The following is a 22,677-nucleotide window of genomic DNA, read 5'->3' as shown; positions in this document are numbered from 1 at the left end:
CAGTACATAACATTTTAAATTTAAAAACATTATAAAAGGAACTTTTTTTAACCGGTTTCTTGTCTGAATGTGAACATTGAACCAACGACCCATTGAAGTGAATGTCTTCAACAGTCTAAGTGGATGAAACTATCAGAAATGAATCAGTAGGAATATATTTGTTCCAGATGTTGAAGGGCCAGAAAATTATGTTTTGAATGATTTTTTTGTGGTGCAAAATGTCAAAGCTGTTTCCTTTGAAAAAGTCTGAAAAATAGTGTTTCAATATGGCCGCCTGGAGGTCATGTGACAAATTAAAGCATTGCTATTGGTTCACTATACTCTTCCCTCTTTTTTTAAAGTATCACATCACTCAAAAACATGACTTGTAGAAATTTGACGGAACAAAAATGGGGCAACACCGTACCATAGAGGGTTAATATGGAATAGTGGCATTAGAACATGTGAGAGGCACCAAATTTAGGCTTTTAAAAATTCTCCAGGGGAGCATGCCTCCCAGACCCCTCTCTTTTTATTCAGATTCCCCCATCATAGTCTCACAAAATCCTGTGGGAAACACTGGTTCTAAAGCTGGGTTTCCAGTCCAGTAAAACTGATATCCTACCTTGTGCCAGGTCATGCACTCATGCATTAATCTTCTTTATGTTACATATATTTTTAACGGATTTACACTACAGTGTCATTTTTTTAATACTTTCTAAATTGCTGATTGATATTTACACGCACACACCATCCAGGGGACAAATAAACCTTTACCTCTGCTGCTGAAAAAAATCCTACAGGAAACACTGTAACATGCATCTTTTTTCTAAGTCCTGATCTGTTTTAACTAAACATGCTTTCTGTCCTGGTGTGGATCAGGTCTGGACTCCTCAGCACGCTGGTCGGGGAGAAGTCAGTGACTCAGAGATGGGAGGTAAGATCCAGACCACATCCAGCCTGTCTGGGGCCATATGTGTTTATTCTATAATACAGATGTCATATACCAGTTATATATGGATATCAATAATATAAATACATTTGAACCTATTTAACATATTAAAATATATTTTCCTTCCTAGGATCCTTCTTTTCTTCCTTATTTCCTTCTATAGTTCCTTTTTTCCTTCCTTCCTTCCTTCTTTCCTTCCTTCTTACCTTCTTTCCTTCCTTCTCGCCTTCCATCTTTCCTTCCTTCTTACCTTCTTTACTTCTTTCTCACCTTCCTTCTTTCCTTCTATACTTCCTTCTCTCCTTCCTTCTTTCCTTCTATACTTCCTTCTTTCCTTCCTTCTCTCCTTCCTTCCTTTCTTCTTTCCTTCCTTTTTTCCTTCTTTCCTTCCTTCTTACCTTCTTTACTTCCTTCTCTCCTTCCTGCCTTCCTTCCTTCCTTCCTTCTTTCCTTCTTTCCTTCTTTCTTACCTTCTTTACTTCCTTCCTTCCTTCCTTACTTCTTTCCTTCCTTCTTTCCTTCTATCCTTCTTTCTTACCTTCTTTACTTCCTTCTATACTTCCTTCTCTCCTTCCTTCCTTTCTTCTTTCCTTCCTTTTTCCCTTCTTTCCTTCCTTCTTACCTTCTTTACTTCCTTCTCTCCTTCCTGCCTTCCTTCCTTCCTTCTTTCCTTCTTTCCTTCTTTCTTACCTTCTTTACTTCCTTCTATACTTCCTTCTCTCCTTCCTTCCTTCTCTCCTTCCTTCTTTCATTCTATCCTTCCTTCTTTCCTTTTACCCTTCCTTCCATCTTTCATTCTTTTCTTCAGCTCTTATATTAAACTCTTATCAGCTGTTTTTTGTTGTTATCATTATATTTGCCCAAACAGAACAGAACCTTTAGTTGAACCAGACATTAAAATGAACAATAAACTGAAGAAAACAAAGGTCTAATAATGTTTTCCATGACTGTTTGTGTCTGTATCTTGAGCTGATGTGACAGCTAAATATCCCACTGCAGAATAAATAGTCTTATCTTTTCTCACCAGACTCAGTAAAGTATTAAAGTGTCTCATTATGAGCCAGCAGAAGCCTGACTGAAGTGTTGATTCTGTTTATTCTAGAGAGGAGAGATCAGTAACTTCAGTACTTGATGTGTTAACTCTTTGTTTTCAGAGAGGAGAGATCAGTAACTTCAGTACTTGATGTGTTAACTCTTTGTTTTCAGAGAGGAGAGATCAGTAACTTCAGTACTTGATGTGTTAACTCTTTGTTTTCAGAGAGGAGAGATCAGTAACTTCAGTACTTGATGTGTTAACTCTTTGTTTTCAGAGAGGAGAGATCAGTAACTTCAGTACTTGATGTGTTAACTCTTTGTTTCCAGAGAGGAGAGATCAGTAACTTCAGTACCTGATGTGTTAACTCTTTGTTTCTAGAGAGGAGAGATCAGTAACTTCAGTACCTGATGTGTTAACTCTTTGTTTCCAGAGAGGAGAGATCAGTAACTTCAGTACCTGATGTGTTAACTCTTTGTTTCTAGAGAGGAGAGATCAGTAACTTCAGTACCTGATGTGTTAACTCTTTGTTTCCAGAGAGGAGAGATCAGTAACTTCAGTACCTGATGTGTTAACTCTTTGTTTCCAGAGAGGAGAGATCAGTAACTTCAGTACCTGATGTGTTAACTCTTTGTTTCTAGAGAGGAGAGATCAGTAACTTCACTACCTGATGTGTTAACTCTTTGTTTCCAGAGAGGAGAGATCAGTAACTTCAGTACCTGATGTGTTAACTCTTTGTTTCTAGAGAGGAGAGATCAGTAACTTCAGTACCTGATGTGTTAACTCTTTGTTTCTAGAGAGGAGAGATCAGTAACTTCAGTACTTGATGTGTTAACTCTTTGTTTCCAGAGAGGAGAGATCAGTAACTTCAGTACTTGATGTGTTAACTCTTTGTTTCTAGAGAGGAGAGATCAGTAACTTCAGTACTTGATGTGTTAACTCTTTGTTTCCAGAGAGGAGAGATCAGTAACTTCAGTACCTGATGTGTTAACTCTTTGTTTCTAGAGAGGAGAGATCAGTAACTTCAGTACTTGATGTGTTAACTCTTTGTTTCCAGAGAGGAGAGATCAGTAACTTCATGTATTAACTCTTTGTTTCCAGAGAGGAGAGATCAGTAACTTCCAGTACTTGATGCATCTCAACACGCTGGCGGGTCGCTCCTACAACGACCTGATGCAGTACCCGGTCTTCCCCTGGATCCTGGCCGACTTCGACTCGGAGGAACTGGACCTGAACAACCCCAAGACCTTCCGTAACCTGGCCAAGCCCATGGGGGCCCAGACCGACGACAGGCTGACCCAGTACAAGAAGAGGTACAAGGACTGGGAGGACCCCAACGGTGAGAGAGACACCACGCAGACACACTAAACATGAGATATCACCTTTATCAGGTTTATTAAGACGGATACTAATAACCAGCGAGCTCTAACTTCAAGAAAACACTTCATCCTAAATGTCAAATTGTTATTAATTAATAATATATGAGGCCTGAATTAAACTATGAGTGCAGCCTGTAGTTAGTTTGCAAAGAGCAAAAGCTTGTTATTAAAAAAGTTAAAGTAAATTGTCATAACTTTTAATTAATTATGATTATTTCTTGATGTGTATATATTTTTTGATTAGTTTGTTTTTCTGGTCGTCTGCTTCTTGTGATTCAGTTTGTTAATTATGTGAGTTTAGTTCCTTCCTTCCTTCCTTCCCTCCTTCCCTCCCTCTTGCCTTCTTTTTTTTCTTTCTTTCCTTCCTTCCTTCCTTCCTTCTTTCTTTTCTTCCTTCCTTTTTTCTTTCCTTCCTTCCTTCCTTCTTTCTTTTCTTCCTTCCTTTTTTCTTTCCTTCCTTCCTTCCTTCCTTTCTTCATTTCTTCCTTCTTTCTTTCCTTCCTTCCTTTGGTCCTTCCTTCCATCCTTCCTTCCTTCTTTCTTTCCTTTTTTCTTTCTTTCTTTCTTTCTTTCTTTCTTTCTTTCTTTCTTTCTTTCTTTCTTTCTTTCCTTCCTTCCTTCTGCCTTCCTTCCTTTCTTTCCATCCTTATTTCCTTCTTTCTTTCTTCTCTTTTTCTTCTTTTTTGTTTTTGTTTCTGCATTAGTTGAGGGGAGGCACGTTGTATAAGCCTCTTGAAATAAAATAAAAATGAGTATAAAATGAGGTACATTTCTGTACGTTCTGACTTACCCAAACTGAACATTTGAAAACACCAAATAGAAATAGAAGGAGGTTCTGCCGCGGCAGAGATTTCTGTTGGTTCATCTCTGTGGCCTGGTTACACATTGTTTTTTGTAAGTTTCTACTAATGTAGTTATGGCATGTCACTTAGAATTGCATGCTCATGTCAAAGTTGTGTTTGCATCTTCCAGACTAGCTGAACGTGTTTTATTTTCTGTCCTTCAGGTGAGACTCCAGCGTATCACTACGGGACCCACTACTCCTCCGCCATGATCGTGGCCTCCTATCTGGTCCGCATGGAGCCCTTCACCCAGATCTTCCTCAGACTTCAGGTTGGATCTGAACTCATTTCCAAGTTTTCAGCTGTTTGTGCCAGATGTTCCTGATAGTTTTAAATATTAAGTCACACATCAGATTTTAGTTGACTAAAGGTTGTAGTCAAAGAAAACAGGAACTACTTTACAGGGTTGGTACGGCTGCTTGAAATCCTTGAAAATGCTTGAATTTAAATGTTGTATTTTCAAGGATTTTGGATAAAGTGTTTGTAAATGCTTTAAATTCTTACTGTATTTCTCTTGTATCGGACTATATCCATCTATAGACTATAGATAATCACATGTTCAATGTAAAAAATAATGAGTAGCCTATCTGAAATACAGACCGTTCCTCCTAAAAGTGTAACACCATCACTGTTGGTTTGGTTTAGTGAAATCTCCCCTTTTAGTATGCAAGTACTCATCTTTTTTCTTTTTTTGGTCATTTTGCGTCTTTTTAAAAAATATTTTTGTGTCTTTTTTTGGTAATTTTGTTTCTTTTTTAAGCAGTTTAGTTTTTTCTGTCATTTTGTGTATTTTTTAAGTAATTTTGCGTCTTTTTTTGTAATTTTGTGTCTTTTTTAAGTAATTTAGTATTTTTTTTGGTCATTTTGTGTCTGTTTTAGTGATAGTTTAGTACTTCTAAAAGTGTAACACCATCTCTGTTGGTATGGTTCAGTGAAATCTCCCCCTTTTAGTATGGAAGTACTCAGGTGTAAGATACTGGAAAAGCTTGAAAATGGACCTGGAAAGTCCTTGAAAAAAAGCTTGAATTTGACCATTGAAAAAGTGTACCAACCCTGACTTTAGTTTTAGTTCGTGAAATTTTAGTCTTTCTTAGTTATCAGATTATATTGAACATTTCATTCTCTGATGAAGAACACAGGTTTATGATTAGATTAAGAATGCAACTTTGCAGAGTGTGATCCTGCACAATACAATAGGACACAATAGGTCCTATCAAGAAAATAATCAATCTAAAACATTTTTTCCCTCCATTTTCAATGAAATTAAAAAGATTTTCATCATTTTAGCATCTAGTAAACATGATTTAACATTAGTAAGTTACCATGAGAGACCAGAGGACTAACAGTGGGCGCTGTGTGTGTCTGGATTGAACGTCTAACTGTGTGTGTGTGTCTCAGGGAGGTCACTTCGACCTGGCTGACAGGATGTTCCACAGCGTGCGTGAAGCCTGGCTCTCCGCCTCCAAACACAACATGGCCGACGTCAAGGAGCTCATCCCCGAGTTCTTCTACCTGCCAGAGTTCCTGCTCAACGCCAACAACTTCGACCTGGGTCAGTGACGGACGGCCAGGACCGTAACACATGCCTCATCTGTAGCCCTTTTAATGAAACTCCAAATACTCACTGTTCATGACATCAATATCTCTCAAATATGTGTTTCTATTTATAAGGTATATTCAGATCTTCAAAACTTTCCAGAGCACTTTAAGACTTATTTTAAATTTAATTCTCAAGTTATCCAATGTGTCAATCTTTAGATTTTCATCCTCCAAGATTTCTGACATGCAGAGGTCAATTTATTGTTAAATTTAGGGACCAAATTATGGAATAAAAACCTTTTCTCATCTGGAAAAGATGAGATCTCTATAAAATGTTTCAAAAGATGTCTAAAAGCTCATTTAACTGCTGTTTTAACATTCTAATTCACACACAAATACACTTTTGTAACATGTTCATTTGTGTTTTTTTGTTTTTGTTGTCATTTTAACTTGTTGTTGATGTTATACATATGTTTTTATAGTTCTTATCACTATGATATTTTAGGTGGAGGCTTTAAATAAGCCCATCTGGGTTTTCTGCCTCTCTCTGCACTTTACATTATATGTTATCTTTGTCATTTTATGTCATTCTAACTCACCGAGAGATAACTGAGTGAATGAATATTAATGTTTATATTAATGTCTGTCTGATGTTCCAGGAGCCAAACAGAACGGCACCAAGCTGGGAGACGTCATCCTGCCCCCCTGGGCCAAAGGAGACCCCCGGGAGTTCATCAGGGTCCACAGAGAGGTAAGCCTTTCAAAATAAAAGCAAGCATACCAGAAGAACATATTTTTCCTTCCCCGTGTTTATTTCTTGGGTCTTTATTTTATTTTATACATTGTGAATTTGTTTGTGTATTGACGTGTTCAATTAAAAATATTTAAAAAATGTATATCTTTCCATTTGAACTGGATTAGGTGAAAAAACAAAAACAAAATGTTGGTTACTGACCTCGGAAAACTGAGCAGCGACTCATGGGAGTGTCTGTTAGTCCAACCAAACACTGAACAAGACATTTAATGAATAAAACCTTCAAATCAACTTTAAGATATTAAACATTAAGTGAGAAAATAGTCATAAAAGCAGAAAAAAAATTGACAAAAATAGAAACAATCAGTTTGAAAAACAGAAAAAAATAGTCAGAAAAAGAGGGAAAAAATACTCATTATATAGAACTACCCAAAAAACTGAAAAAATAGTCAGGAAAACTTAAAAGAAATAGTCAGAAAAAAATTGTTAGAAAAACCAAAAAACTAGGCAGATAAAACAGAAAAAAAATTGTCAGAAAAATAGGCAAAAATTAGTCAGGGTCCTGTGAAAGGCTCAAAGTTATGAGACCAAACCGTTAAACGTCCTTTTTAATATCTATATAACGTTATTAATTATATAACTTTATTGACATGTTGCCGTGGATACGCATTGTTCTGCTTCTCTCCTGATGACGGCTCGCCTTGTTAGTGACCTGTCAATCAAAGGTAGCCCCGCCCCAAATCATACGATTCTTTATCTTGTATTTTCCTCTAAATGGGGCCATTATTTACACTATTAACATCAGATTGTCTTGAAGAAGATTTTTTACTAGCGATTGAGACCATAGTGTTGTCCTGAAAAACATTTCTGAGGGAATAAATCAAGTGACAAGTTTTCTTATTTTGCATCGAAATGAATGGAACAAAATGCTTCTGCAGCCAAATTTAGCGCCCCCTGCTGGAATTTTCTGTAGAATGCAGCTGAAGGCACTTCCTGGTAGCCTCCCTGCTCAGACCAGGAGGTTGCCTCCTGCTCCTCTCTAACCCCTGTCCTCCTCCCTCCAGGCTCTGGAGTGCGACTACGTGTCGGCCCACCTCCACGAGTGGATCGACCTGATCTTCGGCTACAAGCAGCAGGGCCCGCCGGCCGTGGAGGCGGTCAACGTCTTCCACCACCTGTTCTACGAGGGTCAGGTGGACATCTACAACATCAACGACCCGCTCAAAGAGACCGCCACCATCGGCTTCATCAACAACTTCGGACAAATCCCCAAACAGGTCAGACACTGAAACAACAGAACAAACCACTGTAGTAATACTGCTGCTATTACGACCATTGCCACTAAAGCTAAAACAGGGTATCCACCGGGTTTTTATAAAGTCTTAAAATGTCTAAAATCAAATGATTTGAGTTCAAGGCCTTAAAATGTCTAAAATTCTCTTAAAATCTCATAAAATGTCTTAACTTGCTGTATAATTTCACTTTAAATTTGTGCATTTTTGCGTATTGCCTCATCCTTAGTAAGTCAAATATAGCGGTAAAAATAGTGAAACCTCCAAACATTATCTCCCTTTCCATTTATTTTAAACACAACATACATTCAAACCACAAAAACAATATTAAGCATGTATGTTTTGCTGTAAACTAGCAATTTATTGGTGTTTTTTTTTATGTTTTTCCAGTTCTTTTGGGCTTGAATTTCTTGTTAAGTTTTTTTTTTTTAGCAAAAAGGTAACTCAGTGTTTTTTTTTGTGGAACCTATTTCTGTGCAGGTGTGTATGCACGCATGCACATACAAAATTGACCTTCAAAATAAAAGCACTGCGGTTGTATTAATTTCTAATTTCTGGGTAAAATATTTCCCTTAAGCTCAATTGAACTTTGAGCACTTTAATCCTGTAATATTCAGTGGACAAACTCCCCTCCCGAAGCCAGAGATTATCATCATTAGTCTCATGTTAAACAGCTAGTTTAAGTCCCTTCCTGCCTGTTGATGTGTGTGTGTGTGCTGCAGCTCTTTAAGAAGCCTCATCCTCCTAAACGAGTCCGTAGTAAAGCCAACGGAGACGTAGCGAGCGTTCCTCCCAGCTCCAACAGCGACAAGATCTTCTTCCACCACCTGGACAACCTCAGACCTTCTCTGGCTCCTGTCAAAGGTACGTGGAGACATAACAACACTGTAGTTTCTGGGAATCTTTGTTGGTGAGAGTTTAAATCAGAAAGCACAAAAACACTGGGTTAGCAAAAAAATAAGTAAATCTATCGGTATAATTAGGAGGATTAGTAATCTCGTAACTACAAATTGTCTTTGTACACTTTATTACAGTTTAATTTATCCATATCTTTCATGTTGTAATATAGTTTGGGCACCTTTCCTACTTCACTCCACAGAGTTTTAGTTCTTCAGAAATGTAGGATGGAAACAGATCTGAGTTTCAAAACTCATCTGGACCTTCAGATAATTACTGTTCATGATATCAATATTTCTCTAATATGTGCTTTTATTTTTAAGTTATATTCAGATCATGAAAACTTTCCAGAGCACTTTAAGACTTATTTTAAATTTAATTCTCAGGTTATCCAACGTGTCAATCTTTAGATCTTCATCATCCAAGATTCAATTTATAGTTAAATTTAGAGACAGAATTATGGAAAATATATGAAAAATAATTGATTATTACCTTTTCCCATCTGGCAAAGAACTCCATGTCTATAAAATGTTTCAACAGGTGTCTAAAAGCTCATTTAACTGCTGTTTTTATATTCTAATTCACACACAAATACACTTTTATGTCATGTTCATTTTTGTTTTTATATTGTTATTTTTGTTATTGTCATTATAACTTGTTGATGGTATACATATGTTGTTTCTATTATCAGTTTATTACTTTCTTATAACAATGAATTTTTAGGTGGAGGCTTTAAATAAGCCATCTTGGTTTTCTGCCTCTCCCTGAACTTTACATTATTTGTTATTTTTGTCATTTTCTGAAATTCTAACTGTGCAAATAAACCTAAAACCTGTAGTATAAGACCCAGTGAAGGCTCCTCCCTCTTATCTTCTGTGTTCCTGGTGTTCAGAGCTGAAGGAGCCTGTGGGACAGATCGTCTGTACTGATAAAGGAATCCTCGCTGTGGAACAAAACAAAGTTCTGGTTCCTCCGACGTGGAGCAAGACCTTCGCCTGGGGCTACGCAGACCTCAGCTGCCGCCTGGCCAACTACGAGTCTGACAAGGTGACACGTACACTTATAACAGAGCATGAAATAATTGCCAGAAAATTCAATTTTTTTTAAAACCGAGCTTATTAACTTGCTGACGAATTTTAAAAAATAAATAAATTGCATATATGAATTCTAATTTGTATCATATTTGATACATCAGGTCTTTTTGTGCAATTTGTTGCTCACAGTTTGTTTTTCTTGAACTAACAAAAACATCAAACAACATTTTTAACTTTTCCTTTTTCCTCAAACATGCAAAATACATATTTTTTCCATATAACACAACATCATACATCTGCAGATATGAAGTTTTTTAATGCAGCAATGACTGATCCACTCGTGGAACCTGCATATCATTTTTGCTACATCTGGTATTTTTGTGCAATTTGTTGCTCAGTTTGTTTATCTTCAACACATGTATACATCAGGTTTTTGATGATGTAGAGGTCTCAAAAATTACTGTATCTAATATGATACACTTGGCTTTATAGGGTTAAATCTCTTAATTTTTCCACTTCAACCTCGCAGAAAATCCATGTTTTTTCTCATAAATTTACGACGTGTGTGTGTGTCTCTGTCTCAAATTTACAGGAAAAAAATATTTATTTATGTGCAAATTTATGACGTTTTTTTCCCAGAAATGTTCGACTTTATTCTGGAAAATTAAGACTTTATTATTTCTCAGAATATTATCCCCCTCCCTGGGCTTTGTAATTATTTTTTACACCTCAGACTTTTAATCAATTACAATTAATCAATCTAAATGTATTTTATGTTATTTATTTTAGGTTCAAGACACTTTATTACTCTCTGTCTTTTATTATTATTGGTGTTTATTTATATTAATCCTATATATTCCTTTGTACTTGTAAAGTAAAACATGGACTGTTGCAGGTTTTTCTGCTTATTTCACCTTGAAGTTGACAAATGAATGTGAAAAACTATCAAAGACAATGTTTCCCTCTGCTGGTGCTGCAGTAAAAATACACTTTCCTCACAGCAGAAGTCTCTAGTGCAGCTCTTCTTCTAGTGTTGCATTTATTTCTCTACATTTATAATAAACAAAGCAAAAAAGTTGCAATTGTGTCAGAAAGGAGCAGTCTCCTGTCTGCTGCACCAAGTGGATAATAGTTTTGGATCTTTTATTAGTCTTAGTTTTAATTTCGTTGTGAATTTTTGTTTTCAAAATCAGTTAGTTATAGTTCGTTTTTAGAGTCAGTTTGCTAGTTTTCATTTAGTTTTAGTATTAGTTTTAGTGTTTTTTTGTAATGTGTAATGTGTGTTGGGTGAGAGATTCAAAGAGGTCATAATAAATGTTTCCTTTATATCCTTTGGTTTATCCATTTTAGCCCCAATAAGGTTATTAACTCTTACAGTTCTGGGTGTTTTTAATGTTGGTTCTAGTGTAAACATCCCAGTTGTAATAAACATATTTATCATGTGTTGCTGCATGTTCACTAACAGAATCCTCTTTCTAATAGAAACTCTGGATTATGTATGAAAAAAGTTGACAAAGACGAAAACAAAGGACATTTTCATTATAATTTTAGTTCGTTTTGTGACCTCACAATACAGTTTCAGTTAGTTATCGTTTTTTTCAATTCACCGTAATAAATTATTCTGTAGTCGTTTCATTTTACTTAATATATTTGATAAAATGTATTAAATATAAATGCGTCCTTGATTTTGAGGCAGTTATTTAAGTAACTTTAATATAAAAATGTTTGGGATAGAATCTACTTATTTTGATCACATTAAATATAATCTTTATGTGTATGTAATTCTAAATCAAGATAATTTTGAATGAATCCAACACAATAGAATTAGTCCGTTTTTAATAGACAGGCACTTCCTGTTAAGTTATTAACTCAACTTGTAACTTAGTTTGATTAATTAATAATATTGCGTGCAATCTGTTGCCTCAATTTTATTGAGTAGTTATTGTTTATCTTTTTTACAGTGTTCTAGCTTTTGTTATTTTAGTTTTCGTTCGCTATAATAACCTTGTTCTGGTCCCATGGGGTAAACCAACCTCTGGTCCTGTGTCCTATCCAGGCTCTGGTGGTGTATGAGTGCCTGTCTGAGTGGGGTCAGATCCTCTGTGCCATCTGTCCCAACATGAAGCTGGTCATCACCGGAGGAACCTCCACCGCCATCTGTGTCTGGGAGACAGGAAGCTCCAAGGAGAGGGCCAAGTCCCTCACGCTCAAACAGGTAAACACACACACAGACAGGTAAACACACACACAGACAGGTAAACACACAAACAGACAGGTAAACACACAGACAGGTAAACACACAGACAAACAAACAGGTAAACACACACACAGACAGGTAAACACACACACAAACAAACAGGTAAACACACACACAGACAGGTAAACACACACACAAACAAACAGGTAAACACACACACAAACAGGTAAACACACAGACAGACAGGTAAACACACAGACAGACAGGTAAACACACACACAGACAGGTAAACACACAAACAGACAGGTAAACACACACACAGACAGGTAAACACACACACAGACAGGTAAACACACACACAGACAGGTAAACACACAGACAGACAGGTAAACACACACACAGACAGGTAAACACACAAACAGACAGGTAAACACACACACAGACAGGTAAACACACACACAGACAGGTAAACACACACACAGACAGGTAAACACACAGACAGACAGGTAAACACACACACAGACAGGTAAACACACAAACAGACAGGTAAACACACACACAGACAGGTAAACACACAAACAGACAGGTAAACACACAGACAGACAGGTAAACACACACACAGACAGGTAAACACACAAACAGACAGGTAAACACACAGACAGACAGGTAAACACACACACAGACAGGTAAACACACAAACAGACAGGTAAACACACACACAGACAGGTAAACACACACACAGACAGGTAAACACACACACAGACAGGTAAACACACACACAGACAGGTAAACACACAGACAAACAGGTAAACACACACACAAGTAATGCAGATCTACATGATGGAAAAAAGTTAATGTTTTCCTCTATTATTTTACCATGTGTGTGCGCTTGCTCCCTTTAATAATCTCAAAGTATTATGAAAAGGTTACTTTCTCTTTAAACTTAGAGCTGAACATCTTCATCAATAGGAACAATATGTCCGATATTGAGTTGAAAGAACCTCTATAATTGTATTTATTTAATTTTTCTGTAATATATTCTCTTCAGTATTTTAATTATTTTTCTGTTGAGGGAATATTATGGGCATTTTAGATTTAATTTTTTTTTTTTTTTTTTTTTTTTTTTTTTTTATAATTTCGAAGCCAGGGGAGAAGGGCAATATTCCAAGAAAAATGTTTTCTGAATTTTCTAGATTAAAGTCATAAAAATACAAGAAAAAATGTGGATATTATCTGAAATCAAATCAGTAAATCTATGAGAAATAAAATTCACAAATTCATGAGAATTTTTTTTAATGACTTTATAATCTTGGATAATATTTGACTTTTTCTGAATTATTTCGAGTTCATTTTTCAAGTTTAACTTTTTTTTTTTTTTTTCATCTAAAATGGCCCTAATACACCTCAGACTTTTTTAATAGCTGTGCCTCAAAAATTAAAAGAAAAAGACAATGAATCAGTCAAATGTGTTTTACTTTATTCATATTAGGTTCAAGATACTTTCTTATTCTGTCTTTTATTATTATTGTTTTTTATGTATATGTCTATATATTTCTTTATATTTCTTGTCTATATAATAACACCAATGTGTTTCCTGTCAGGCGTTACTGGGCCACACGGACGCCGTGACGTGTCTGACGGCGTCCTCGGCGTACCACATCGTGGTCAGCGGCTCTCGGGACCGAACCTGCATCATCTGGGACCTCAACAAGCTTTCCTTCGTCACGCAGCTCCGAGGACACCGGGCGCCGGTCTCCGCCCTCTGCATCAACGAGCTGACGGTGGGCGGAGCCTCACTTATATAATATATAATATATATCTAATCATATTTACATTTACTCCAGGAGGATAAATATGAGCTCTGAGCATAAACATGATGTGTGTGTGTGTGTGTGTGTGTGTGTGTGTCTGTCTATGTGTCTGTAGGGGGACATCGTGTCCTGTGCGGGGACCTACATCCATGTGTGGAGCATCAACGGGAGCCCCATCGCCAGCGCCAACACCTTCACGGGGCGGAGCCAGCAGATCCTCTGCTGCTGCGTCTCCGAGATGAACGAGTGGGACACGCAGAACGTCATCGTCACGGGACACTCGGACGGCGTCGTCCGGGTAACCACGCCCACTTTAACCTCTCACTACATCACATGTTTCATACTGATAATAACATATATTATGCATTATTTTTTATTCAAATGGTGCTGGTGGTATCTGTTGCAGAAAGAAATATTCACTTGTTTTTTCCAATTATTTACCAATACTTGTATATATGTATTATTAAAAACAAGAACATAACGTGGATTACCATTTAGTTATGAAAAGCACTGCAGAATTGTTTTTTTGATTTTTTTATCCGTCTTCCTGCCAAGTTGAAGATGAAATCTGGCTAAATCTCTTATTGAGGAGCCCATTTTACACTCATGCACTTTATAATTGTGCTGTGACTTAAATTAATAAACTAAAGTATGATTAATCTGAACCTTTCTTTTGATATTTCTTGTAGTTTTGGAGGATGGAGTTCCTCCAAGTCCCAGAAACCCCTGCTCCAGAGCCCGTGGAGCCAGATGTGCCTGACTGCCTCGCTGAGGAGAAGATCGGTGAGTGTTTTTTTTTTCAGTAAAATAATTTTATGTGCAAAAATTCAAGAGTTTACATGTTGTCCCCCCTCCAAAAAATCTGAAATCTGTACAAAAGAAGTTGTACAATGCTTAAATGAAAGATATATATATATATATACATACACATACAGTATATTAGTCACAGCTGACTACACCCAAGTTACACTGTAATTTGGTTTGAATAACAATCTTTTTCTTTGGACAACACACAGATTTTGTGTTATTTTATATGTCAGAAATGATCGCCATGTCCTATAAAATTAACCTGTAGTTCCACCCAGCAAACCAAACCAAAGGCCTCCTGCATCTATTTAATTAGCATTAGCTATAAAGTAATTTAGGAAGCATAACACATTCAAATTAATGTCTGGGAACAAAGGTTTACTCTGATACTACACTGGAAGTTTCAATCAAAGAAGAAGTGTTAAATTAGACTTTAAAAAACCCCAAAAGATGTATAAAATATAGATCAGAAGGCCAGACATCATGAAGAATGGATCCAGTTAATGTCTATATTTGTTTTATAAGGGATCTTAATGGGGAAAATATTATTATTAGAGCTGCTGAGCTGAGATGTTTGATCCTGTGATATTGTGACATGTCCCGAAAGATAATATGCAACGTTGGAAGATCTTTATTTGCCTATTTATGTTTTATTTCTGTCAGTAATTGCACAATAAATTCAGTGTAAAAAGGTCTTATGGTTTAAAGAAAAGAAGTGACTAACTGTAAACGTTCCTGCGTGTCTCAGAGGGCGGAGAGAGTCACAACGGGGACGAGGACAGCAGCGAGTCAGACGGAGACGAGCCCAGTCTGAGTCAGGAGCCCAAAGCTCCACGAAACCCCTCGACAGGAGGAGGCAGCCAGCCGGGGAGCACCGTGCACAGGCCCAGAGGTACTCCACCAACTCCACCAGCAGCTCCACCAGCAACACCAGCAGCAGCAGCAGCCCACAGCTTCACACTGTGGGGGAGTTCTCACTGTTTAGCAAACAAAAGCTGCAGAACTTTTCGTCTTTCAAGCTTTCTAAAAATGCATCAGAGGGCTGATTCACAAAAGTGTTCTTAAGAAAAAAAATCAGATGTTCCTAAGAATGTTCTTAAATTCTAGTCACCATTTTTTTCTTAAGAATTGCCGTTTGTCTTAGGAACTTCTTAGTTTTCTCACTCAGGACGTTCTTAGATTTTTAACTTTAGATCCCTCGCATGACAATAATGTTTTTATCCGTATATGTTCATAGTGATTAAGTTAGTAATATTAAGCACAACAACTGCCTCCGTGGACGGCAATAAGAAGCATTTTTTTCTTAAGAATGCTTTGTGAATCCGGCCCCTGATCTTTAATGTTGTTAGAATATAACGTCATGATAACACATTTTTTATGACGATATATTTTCCCAGAAACTATCCCAATAAACGATTTTATCGATGTTGTTTTAGTTTTATAACGATATTAGAGCATGATAAGTTCATCCTTTTCCACAGCAATTAATTTTTAAATCTGGAGAATATTAAACATTGGATTTGAAATGTGGAAAATAAACTTTAAAATATCCTAGATAAATAAAACATGAATAAATAAACTACAACCAAAACAAATCAAATAGATTTTCAGGCTCAGTTAACAAAACACTGCACTGAGATAAATATTATGTATTATATTATTTTATTATTAAAATCACATAAATAGCTTGAATGGCTGCTTGGGAAATATAGGGTTTTTTTTCTGCAATTCGTGCCGCCTGACAAACATTTACAGCTTTACTTAAACAGTAAGTAGTAACATACTTTAAACACAAAGAAGCAAAAAAAGTCACACATGTAAACGACAATATATTGAGTCCAGAAAAAAACTATCATGTCCATTTTTATATATCGAATTATCGCGACAGGCCTACTTTTGTTCAACTAAACTCATGTTTTTCAATCTCAGTTAAATTTGTGCAACATAATACAGAGTTTCTCCTGTGTTGTGGCTCCAGCTACATGTTTTTCCTGTCCAGTGTTTCCTATATTTGGTATTTATTCTGTTGTTCCCTCTCAGGTGCGTCAGCTCGTCCCGGAGCCTCGTGGTCGATGGACAGCAGCTCTGACGACTCTCACCGCTGGTCGGACACGCTGAGCATCGACGAGAAGGACGGCTTCGTCTTCGTCAACTACTCAGAGGGACAAACTAAAGTCCCTCACCCTGTTCACCCTGTTCACCCTGTTCACCAGGCCCACCAGGCCCACCAGGCCCACCCGGCCCACCCGGCCCACCCGGGTCAGAGCGCCGTGCCGCAGCCTCTGCAGCCCGCCGCCTTGGACGCACGGACCTACAACCAGCTCCGGGCCGGTGGGTGTCCAGGGACGTGGTTTATCACTTTTATCAGCTCTAACACAGAGAAACGGATCTGTTCCTGAACCCTTCTAATCCACAACATGGTCTAAAATGACCCTCATTCATTTAATTCCCATGTTATTTAATGCTGCTGTGTGTTTCTGTGCTCTATCTTTTGATATCAACTTATTTTATGATTGAATATTCCAAGTTTTCTTTAAATATCTTGTTTTTGATAACAGCAGATCACTATTTCCATTTTGCCTCTCATACTTTATGAAGAAAAAAAGTTTTTGTATTATTACATAGCTAACTACTTGGCTAAGTAGCTTGCTAAGCTAACTACTTAGCCAAGAAATTAGCTAAGTAGTTAGCTTAGCAAGCTACTTAGCCAAGAAGCTAGCAAGTAGTTAGCTTAGCAAGCTACTTAGCTAAAAAGTGGATATTGGTAATTTAGACCATGTTGTGCATCAAAGGGTTAATAAAGAAGCTCCATGATGTGACCAGTTTTCTCTCATTGGTGTCTACAGGTTACAGATGGGAGCGTCAGCTGGTCTTCCGGAGTAAACTCACCATGCACACGGCCTTCGACCGCAAAGACAACGCTCAGCCGGCAGAGATCTCCTCCCTCGCCATCTCCAAGTAAGAGACACCAGATTCTGGTTACGATACTTCTGGAGAGCTTCTTTTGTTGCTGTTCTGATGTCCCGCCGGTGGGACGGCAGAATTATATGCCACATTTTCAGAGGGCATAGTGGGCTAATTTTTAGGATTATGAAGAAAAAATATCATTCAGAATTTTTTCAATTCTAGTTTTGGTCATTCCGTTAGTGTTGGTTACCTTTAATAACCCTGGCTCTCTGTTCTCTGTCTGTCTGTCTGTAGGGACCACAGTAAGATCCTGGTGGGTGACGGGCGTGGGCGTGTCTTCAGCTGGTCGGTCAGCGAGCAGCCGGGCCGCTCGGCGGCCGACCACTGGGTGAAGGACGAGGTGGTGGACAGCTGCTCCGGCTGCACCGTCAGGTTCTCCCTCACAGAGAGACGCCACCACTGCAGGAACTGTGGACAGCTCTTCTGCCAGAAGTCAGTCCTCAGGGAACCTGTCTCTCTCTGTGTGTGTGTGTGTGTGTGTGTGTCTGTGTGTGTGTGTGTGTGTGTGTGTGTGTGTGTGGAGGTGCTGTTGTTCCTGTTAGTGTTTTATTTGCACATGATGCATTTCAGAAAGGACTGATACAGGTATAAAGTCATGGAAAATATGATTATATCACCCTTATTATTCAATTTTTTGTTCATTTTAATGCAACTAAAGGTTAATTTGTTTGGACAAATATAATGATAACAACAACAATAGCTGATAAGAGTTTAATTTAAGAGCTGAAGGAAGGAAGAATGAAAGAAGGAAGGAAGGAGGGAAGGAAAGAGAAAAAGGAAGGAAAGTAAGAAAAGAAGGTAAGAAGGAAGGACAAAAGGAAGGATAGAAGGAAAAAAAGAAAGAAGGAAGGAAAAAAGGACTAATAGAAGGAAATAAGGGAAAAAAGGAAGGAAAGAAGGAAGGATATAAGGAAATAAGGAAGAATAGAAGGAAAGAAGGAAGGAAAGAAGGTAAGAAGGGTAAAATCTGTTTTTTCAGGATAATCTTAAAGTCTCAAGTGTTTGTTGTTGTAATTCTCATTTTGGCCACAAGAGGCAGAAGAGACACAAAATGTTAAAATATGATCCTGAACAAAAATATAACGTGTTTTAAGCCTGTTTACACAAATATAAAGGGTTAGGGTTAGGGGAAAAAGTAGCTTGGAAAGATTGTCCTGGCAAAACTTTTTGTTTTCAAGTTATATTTTCATAAAACATTTATGCAAACATTACTTGAGGCAAAATAAGCAACTTAAACTTTAAACGTGTGATTTATTTAGTCTGAGCAACAACAAGTTAATCAGTGATGATGTTGTTCTGTTCTGTTCCAAAAAAGAATGTATTTTTATTTTATTTATTTATTTATTTTTAATTATTATGATACATTTATTTTTTGTCATTCTTGTATTTTATGTCACCTTTTTATATAATTTTACTGGTACAATTTTATCTTATTTGGAAGATTTTATTTCCCCCAAAAATAATTTATTCCTTTTTAAATCAACGTCCTGACACAGTAAAGTTTGCTAAATGTGAAGAGCTCTGGTTATTTGTTTTAAACCAACTGTACAAATGTATTATTTTATTTTATTTTTAATCCTCCTCGTGTCATCCTGCAGGTGTAGTCGCTTCCAGTCGGAGATCAAACGTCTGAAGATCTCGTCTCCGGTTCGTGTTTGTCAGAACTGTTACTACAACCTGCAGCACGAGCGCAGCGCCGAGGACGGCTGCAGGAACTGAAGAAGAAGAAGAAGAAGAAGAAGAAGAAGAAGAAGAAGCTGACCTCCGACCCCGAGGAGCACCTCCTTCCTCCTGCTGCCGCCTCGCTGCTCCCCAAAACAAAAGAAAACCCCTAAAAAAACCACTCTGAACCTCCGAACGTCCAGAAACACGTCCTGTAACTCACTGAGGGAACCAACAGAACAGAAGAGGAAATAAAGGAGGAAATAAAGGAGGAAATAAAGGAGGAAATGAAACATCACCACTTGTCCCACCTTCACCTGGTTAGAGGAGGAGAAAAAACAAAAAAAACCGAGTCGGCGCGTCTCGCTTCAATCACCTGAAGAAGAAAAAACTCCTGAAAACTTGTGAATATTGTAAATATCTGCTTGGCCTTTTTAACTGTACGAGGAAGAAAAAATAAGGTCAAAGAGAAAAAAAACAACCAAGAAACAAAGAGCCTGTAACATAGCGTCGTGACTAACAAACAAACAAACAAACAAACAAACAAACAACTCCTGGCTTTAAAAAACAAACAAGTCGCTAAGTCTAGTCCGATCACGAGTCACAGCGAGTCCACAGGAAGAGATAATATGAATGTCAATAATTAATGTCTGTGCTCGACTTCACTAGTGGGTCTAGTTATGCAAAATTTTATTTTTCATTTCCTGATTTTTTTTTTTTAATCGTTGTTTACATTGTTTTTGTTGCCCACAGTGTCAAACCATCACACACACACACACACACACACAGAGAAAAAGATTTATTATCACGTTTTATCCGCCAAAATATTTTAATGTATGATAAATGATTTTTTTTATCATCTGTTCTGTCCGTGACATGAATTCCCATTTGGAATAATTTTGTTTTTGCTGCTGCTGTCTGAGAACTGGACACGTTGTTTATCATTTCACATATATTTACATTTATTTTTAAAACCATATCACTCCATTTATTTCAATTTATTTCAATTTATTTCAGTTTATTTCAGTTTATTTGCCTCCTGAATGAGTTCATATTCTGATATTTTCTCTTTTGTTTCTGTCCAGCAGCTGTTTGATGCACACGAGAAAAAAAAAAGGGACTCTTAGTGTTTGTTGTTGTTGGTTTTTCTGTTTTTGTTGGTTTCTATCAGGTTTGTGGTTCGCAGAGCTTCACTCTGACCCCGCGGCATTATTATTATTATTATTATTATTATTATTGTTGTTATTACAGCACATCAGAACACTTTATCCTCCTTTTAAAACAGATTCAGCTGCAGGAGAAACAGCAGCAGCAGCACAAAGAGATTATTATTATTATTATTATTATTATAGATGTTAGAGAAGATGTAAATTAATAATTAATTCCCTCAAACGGATCGACGTCTCAGCTCAGATTTTTAAAATATCTTGAGGTTTATTTGTCTAAAAGGACAAAAAAACATTTAAACAGTTTGATAGTTTTGGTAGAAATGCAGAAAAACCTGATTATTGTAGTGTTAATGTGTCCACATCTTATTCTCATATTTCATCACTAATTTATGCTCTTATTGTTTCTTTATGTGCAAACTTTTCTAATCAAAGACACCCATGAACTTATTAAATACATTGATCATTTTTAGATGAAGTCATTTATAAAACAGCTCGAATTCGGCTGATTTGTTTGTGTTTTTAGTGACTTTTCATTTGTTTAATTTGTGTCAAAAATCTAATTTTGTACAGAACAACAGACCTTTAAAACAGATTCAGCTGCAGGAGAAGCTGCAGCAGAAAGACAGATTATTATTATTATTATTATTATAGATGTTAGAGAAGATGTAAAATAATAATGAAATTCCCTCAAACGGATCAACGTCTCAGCTCAGAGTTTAAAATATCTCGAGGTGTTTTTGTCTAAAAGGACAAAAAAACATTTAAACAGTTTGAGAGTTTTGTTTGTTATGGAACAAATGCAGGAATTAAATCCACGTCATAGTTTCATATTTCATCAATAATTTATGCTGTTATTGTTTCTTTATGTGCACATTTTTCTAATCAAAGACACCCATGAATTAATGAAAAACATCCATGATTATTAAGATAAAGTCAATCATAAAACGGCTTGAATTCAGCACAATTTGTTTGTGTTTTTAGTGACTTTTCATATGTTTAATTTGTGCCAAAAATCTAATTTTGTACCGAACGACGTCTCAGCTGAGAGTTTTAAAACGTCTCTGTGTGTTTTTTGTCTAAAAGGACGAAAACGTTTAAACAGTTTAATTGTTTTGTTTGTTTTGTTTGTTTTGGAACAAATGCAGGAATTAAATCCACATCATAATTTCATATTTCATCAATAATTTATGCTTTTCTAATCAAAGGCACCCATAAATTAATTAAATATATCCATGATTTTTGAGATGAAGAAAACAAAATAAGCAGTTTTAACTTTAAACATGCTTTGTAATTATTGTTTTTTGTACTTTTAATTCCTTGTGAAAACTCTAAATAATTCAATTCTTAATTAATTCTACAAAAATGTCTTTTGTGGTGTCACAAAAGTAAAATAAAATGTTCAAATTTACCCACAAATGTTCTCTGAATAAGAGTAAAAAACAACAGAAAAATATGCAGAAAGATCTAAAAAGTGGCTGTACAATTCAATATTTTTGGCACAAATTGACACATTGACAATTAATATAAGAGGAGTTTTAATGTTTCCATGGATACCAGTTATTAATTTATTCTCCTAAATCATGTTTTTCTGCTGTGTTAATGACTTAAAATTATCCTGAAAGAAACATATTTTCCCTTCACTCTAAAGTCTCAAGTGTTTGTTGTTGTAATTCTCATTTTGGCCACAAGAGGCAGAAGAGACACAAAATGTTCAAATATGATCCTGAACAAAACATAACTAGTTTTAAACCCGTTAAAAAAAAGTAACTTGGACAGATTGTCCTTGCAAAACTTTTAATTTTCAAGTTATATTTTCATAAAACATTCATGCGAACATTACTTCAGGCAAAATAAGCAACTTTAACCAGATTATTATCCAAATTTAAATAATATTTGCTTTGTCATTATTGTTTTTTTGTACTTTTAATTTCTTGTGAAAGCTCTAAATAATTCAATTCAACACAATTCAATATTTTTGGCTTCAACTGACCCCATACAAAGCTGCCACATTGACAATTAATATCAGTTTATATTAATTAATGTGTTTCCATGGATACAAGTTGTTAATTTATTCTCCTAAATCCTGTTTTTTTTCTGCTGCTGCTGCTGGTTTCTGAGCTGAACATTCAGAAAGTTTCAGTCAGTTCTTGTTGTTTCTCTTCACACACACGTTGACGTTGTTTTGTTTGTGTTACCGTGGGCAACAACGATGCATTCAAGTGCTGCTTTCTTTCCGTTTCTTGGAGTTTTCTTTCTGTCTCCCACTGATCGTCCTCACAGAGTCTCAAACGTGTACAAACAGAGTTAAAAAAGAGAAAGAAAACACTTTAATCTCCCCCCACAGCTCCCCGAGGTTATTATAA

At 36.5% G+C, this 22,677-nt stretch overlaps 1 protein-coding gene across 1 annotated transcript in view; it reads left to right on the top strand.

The window, feature by feature from the left end:
- Positions 1-19,251, top strand: part of wdfy3 (WD repeat and FYVE domain containing 3) — a 203,873-nt gene extending 184,622 nt beyond the window's left edge. The window contains 17 exon segments of the mRNA XM_059336480.1: positions 862-916; positions 3,066-3,303; positions 4,350-4,456; positions 5,584-5,737; positions 6,384-6,475; positions 7,543-7,755; positions 8,493-8,634; positions 9,560-9,714; positions 11,758-11,916; positions 13,500-13,679; positions 13,825-14,007; positions 14,399-14,492; positions 15,265-15,408; positions 16,557-16,847; positions 17,363-17,474; positions 17,718-17,915; positions 19,082-19,251. Of these exon segments, the coding sequence (XP_059192463.1) occupies positions 862-916; positions 3,066-3,303; positions 4,350-4,456; positions 5,584-5,737; positions 6,384-6,475; positions 7,543-7,755; positions 8,493-8,634; positions 9,560-9,714; positions 11,758-11,916; positions 13,500-13,679; positions 13,825-14,007; positions 14,399-14,492; positions 15,265-15,408; positions 16,557-16,847; positions 17,363-17,474; positions 17,718-17,915; positions 19,082-19,202 (2,638 nt within the window). The 3' untranslated portion in view covers positions 19,203-19,251.
- Positions 19,252-22,677: the final 3,426 nt, after the last annotated feature.

This window comes from Centropristis striata, chromosome 7, assembly GCF_030273125.1.
Source record: "Centropristis striata isolate RG_2023a ecotype Rhode Island chromosome 7, C.striata_1.0, whole genome shotgun sequence".
In the NCBI taxonomy this organism is placed as follows: Eukaryota; Metazoa; Chordata; class Actinopteri; order Perciformes; family Serranidae; genus Centropristis; species Centropristis striata.
The sequence above is the reverse complement of the archived record's forward strand: the minus strand, read 5'-3'. Positions and strand labels throughout refer to the sequence as shown.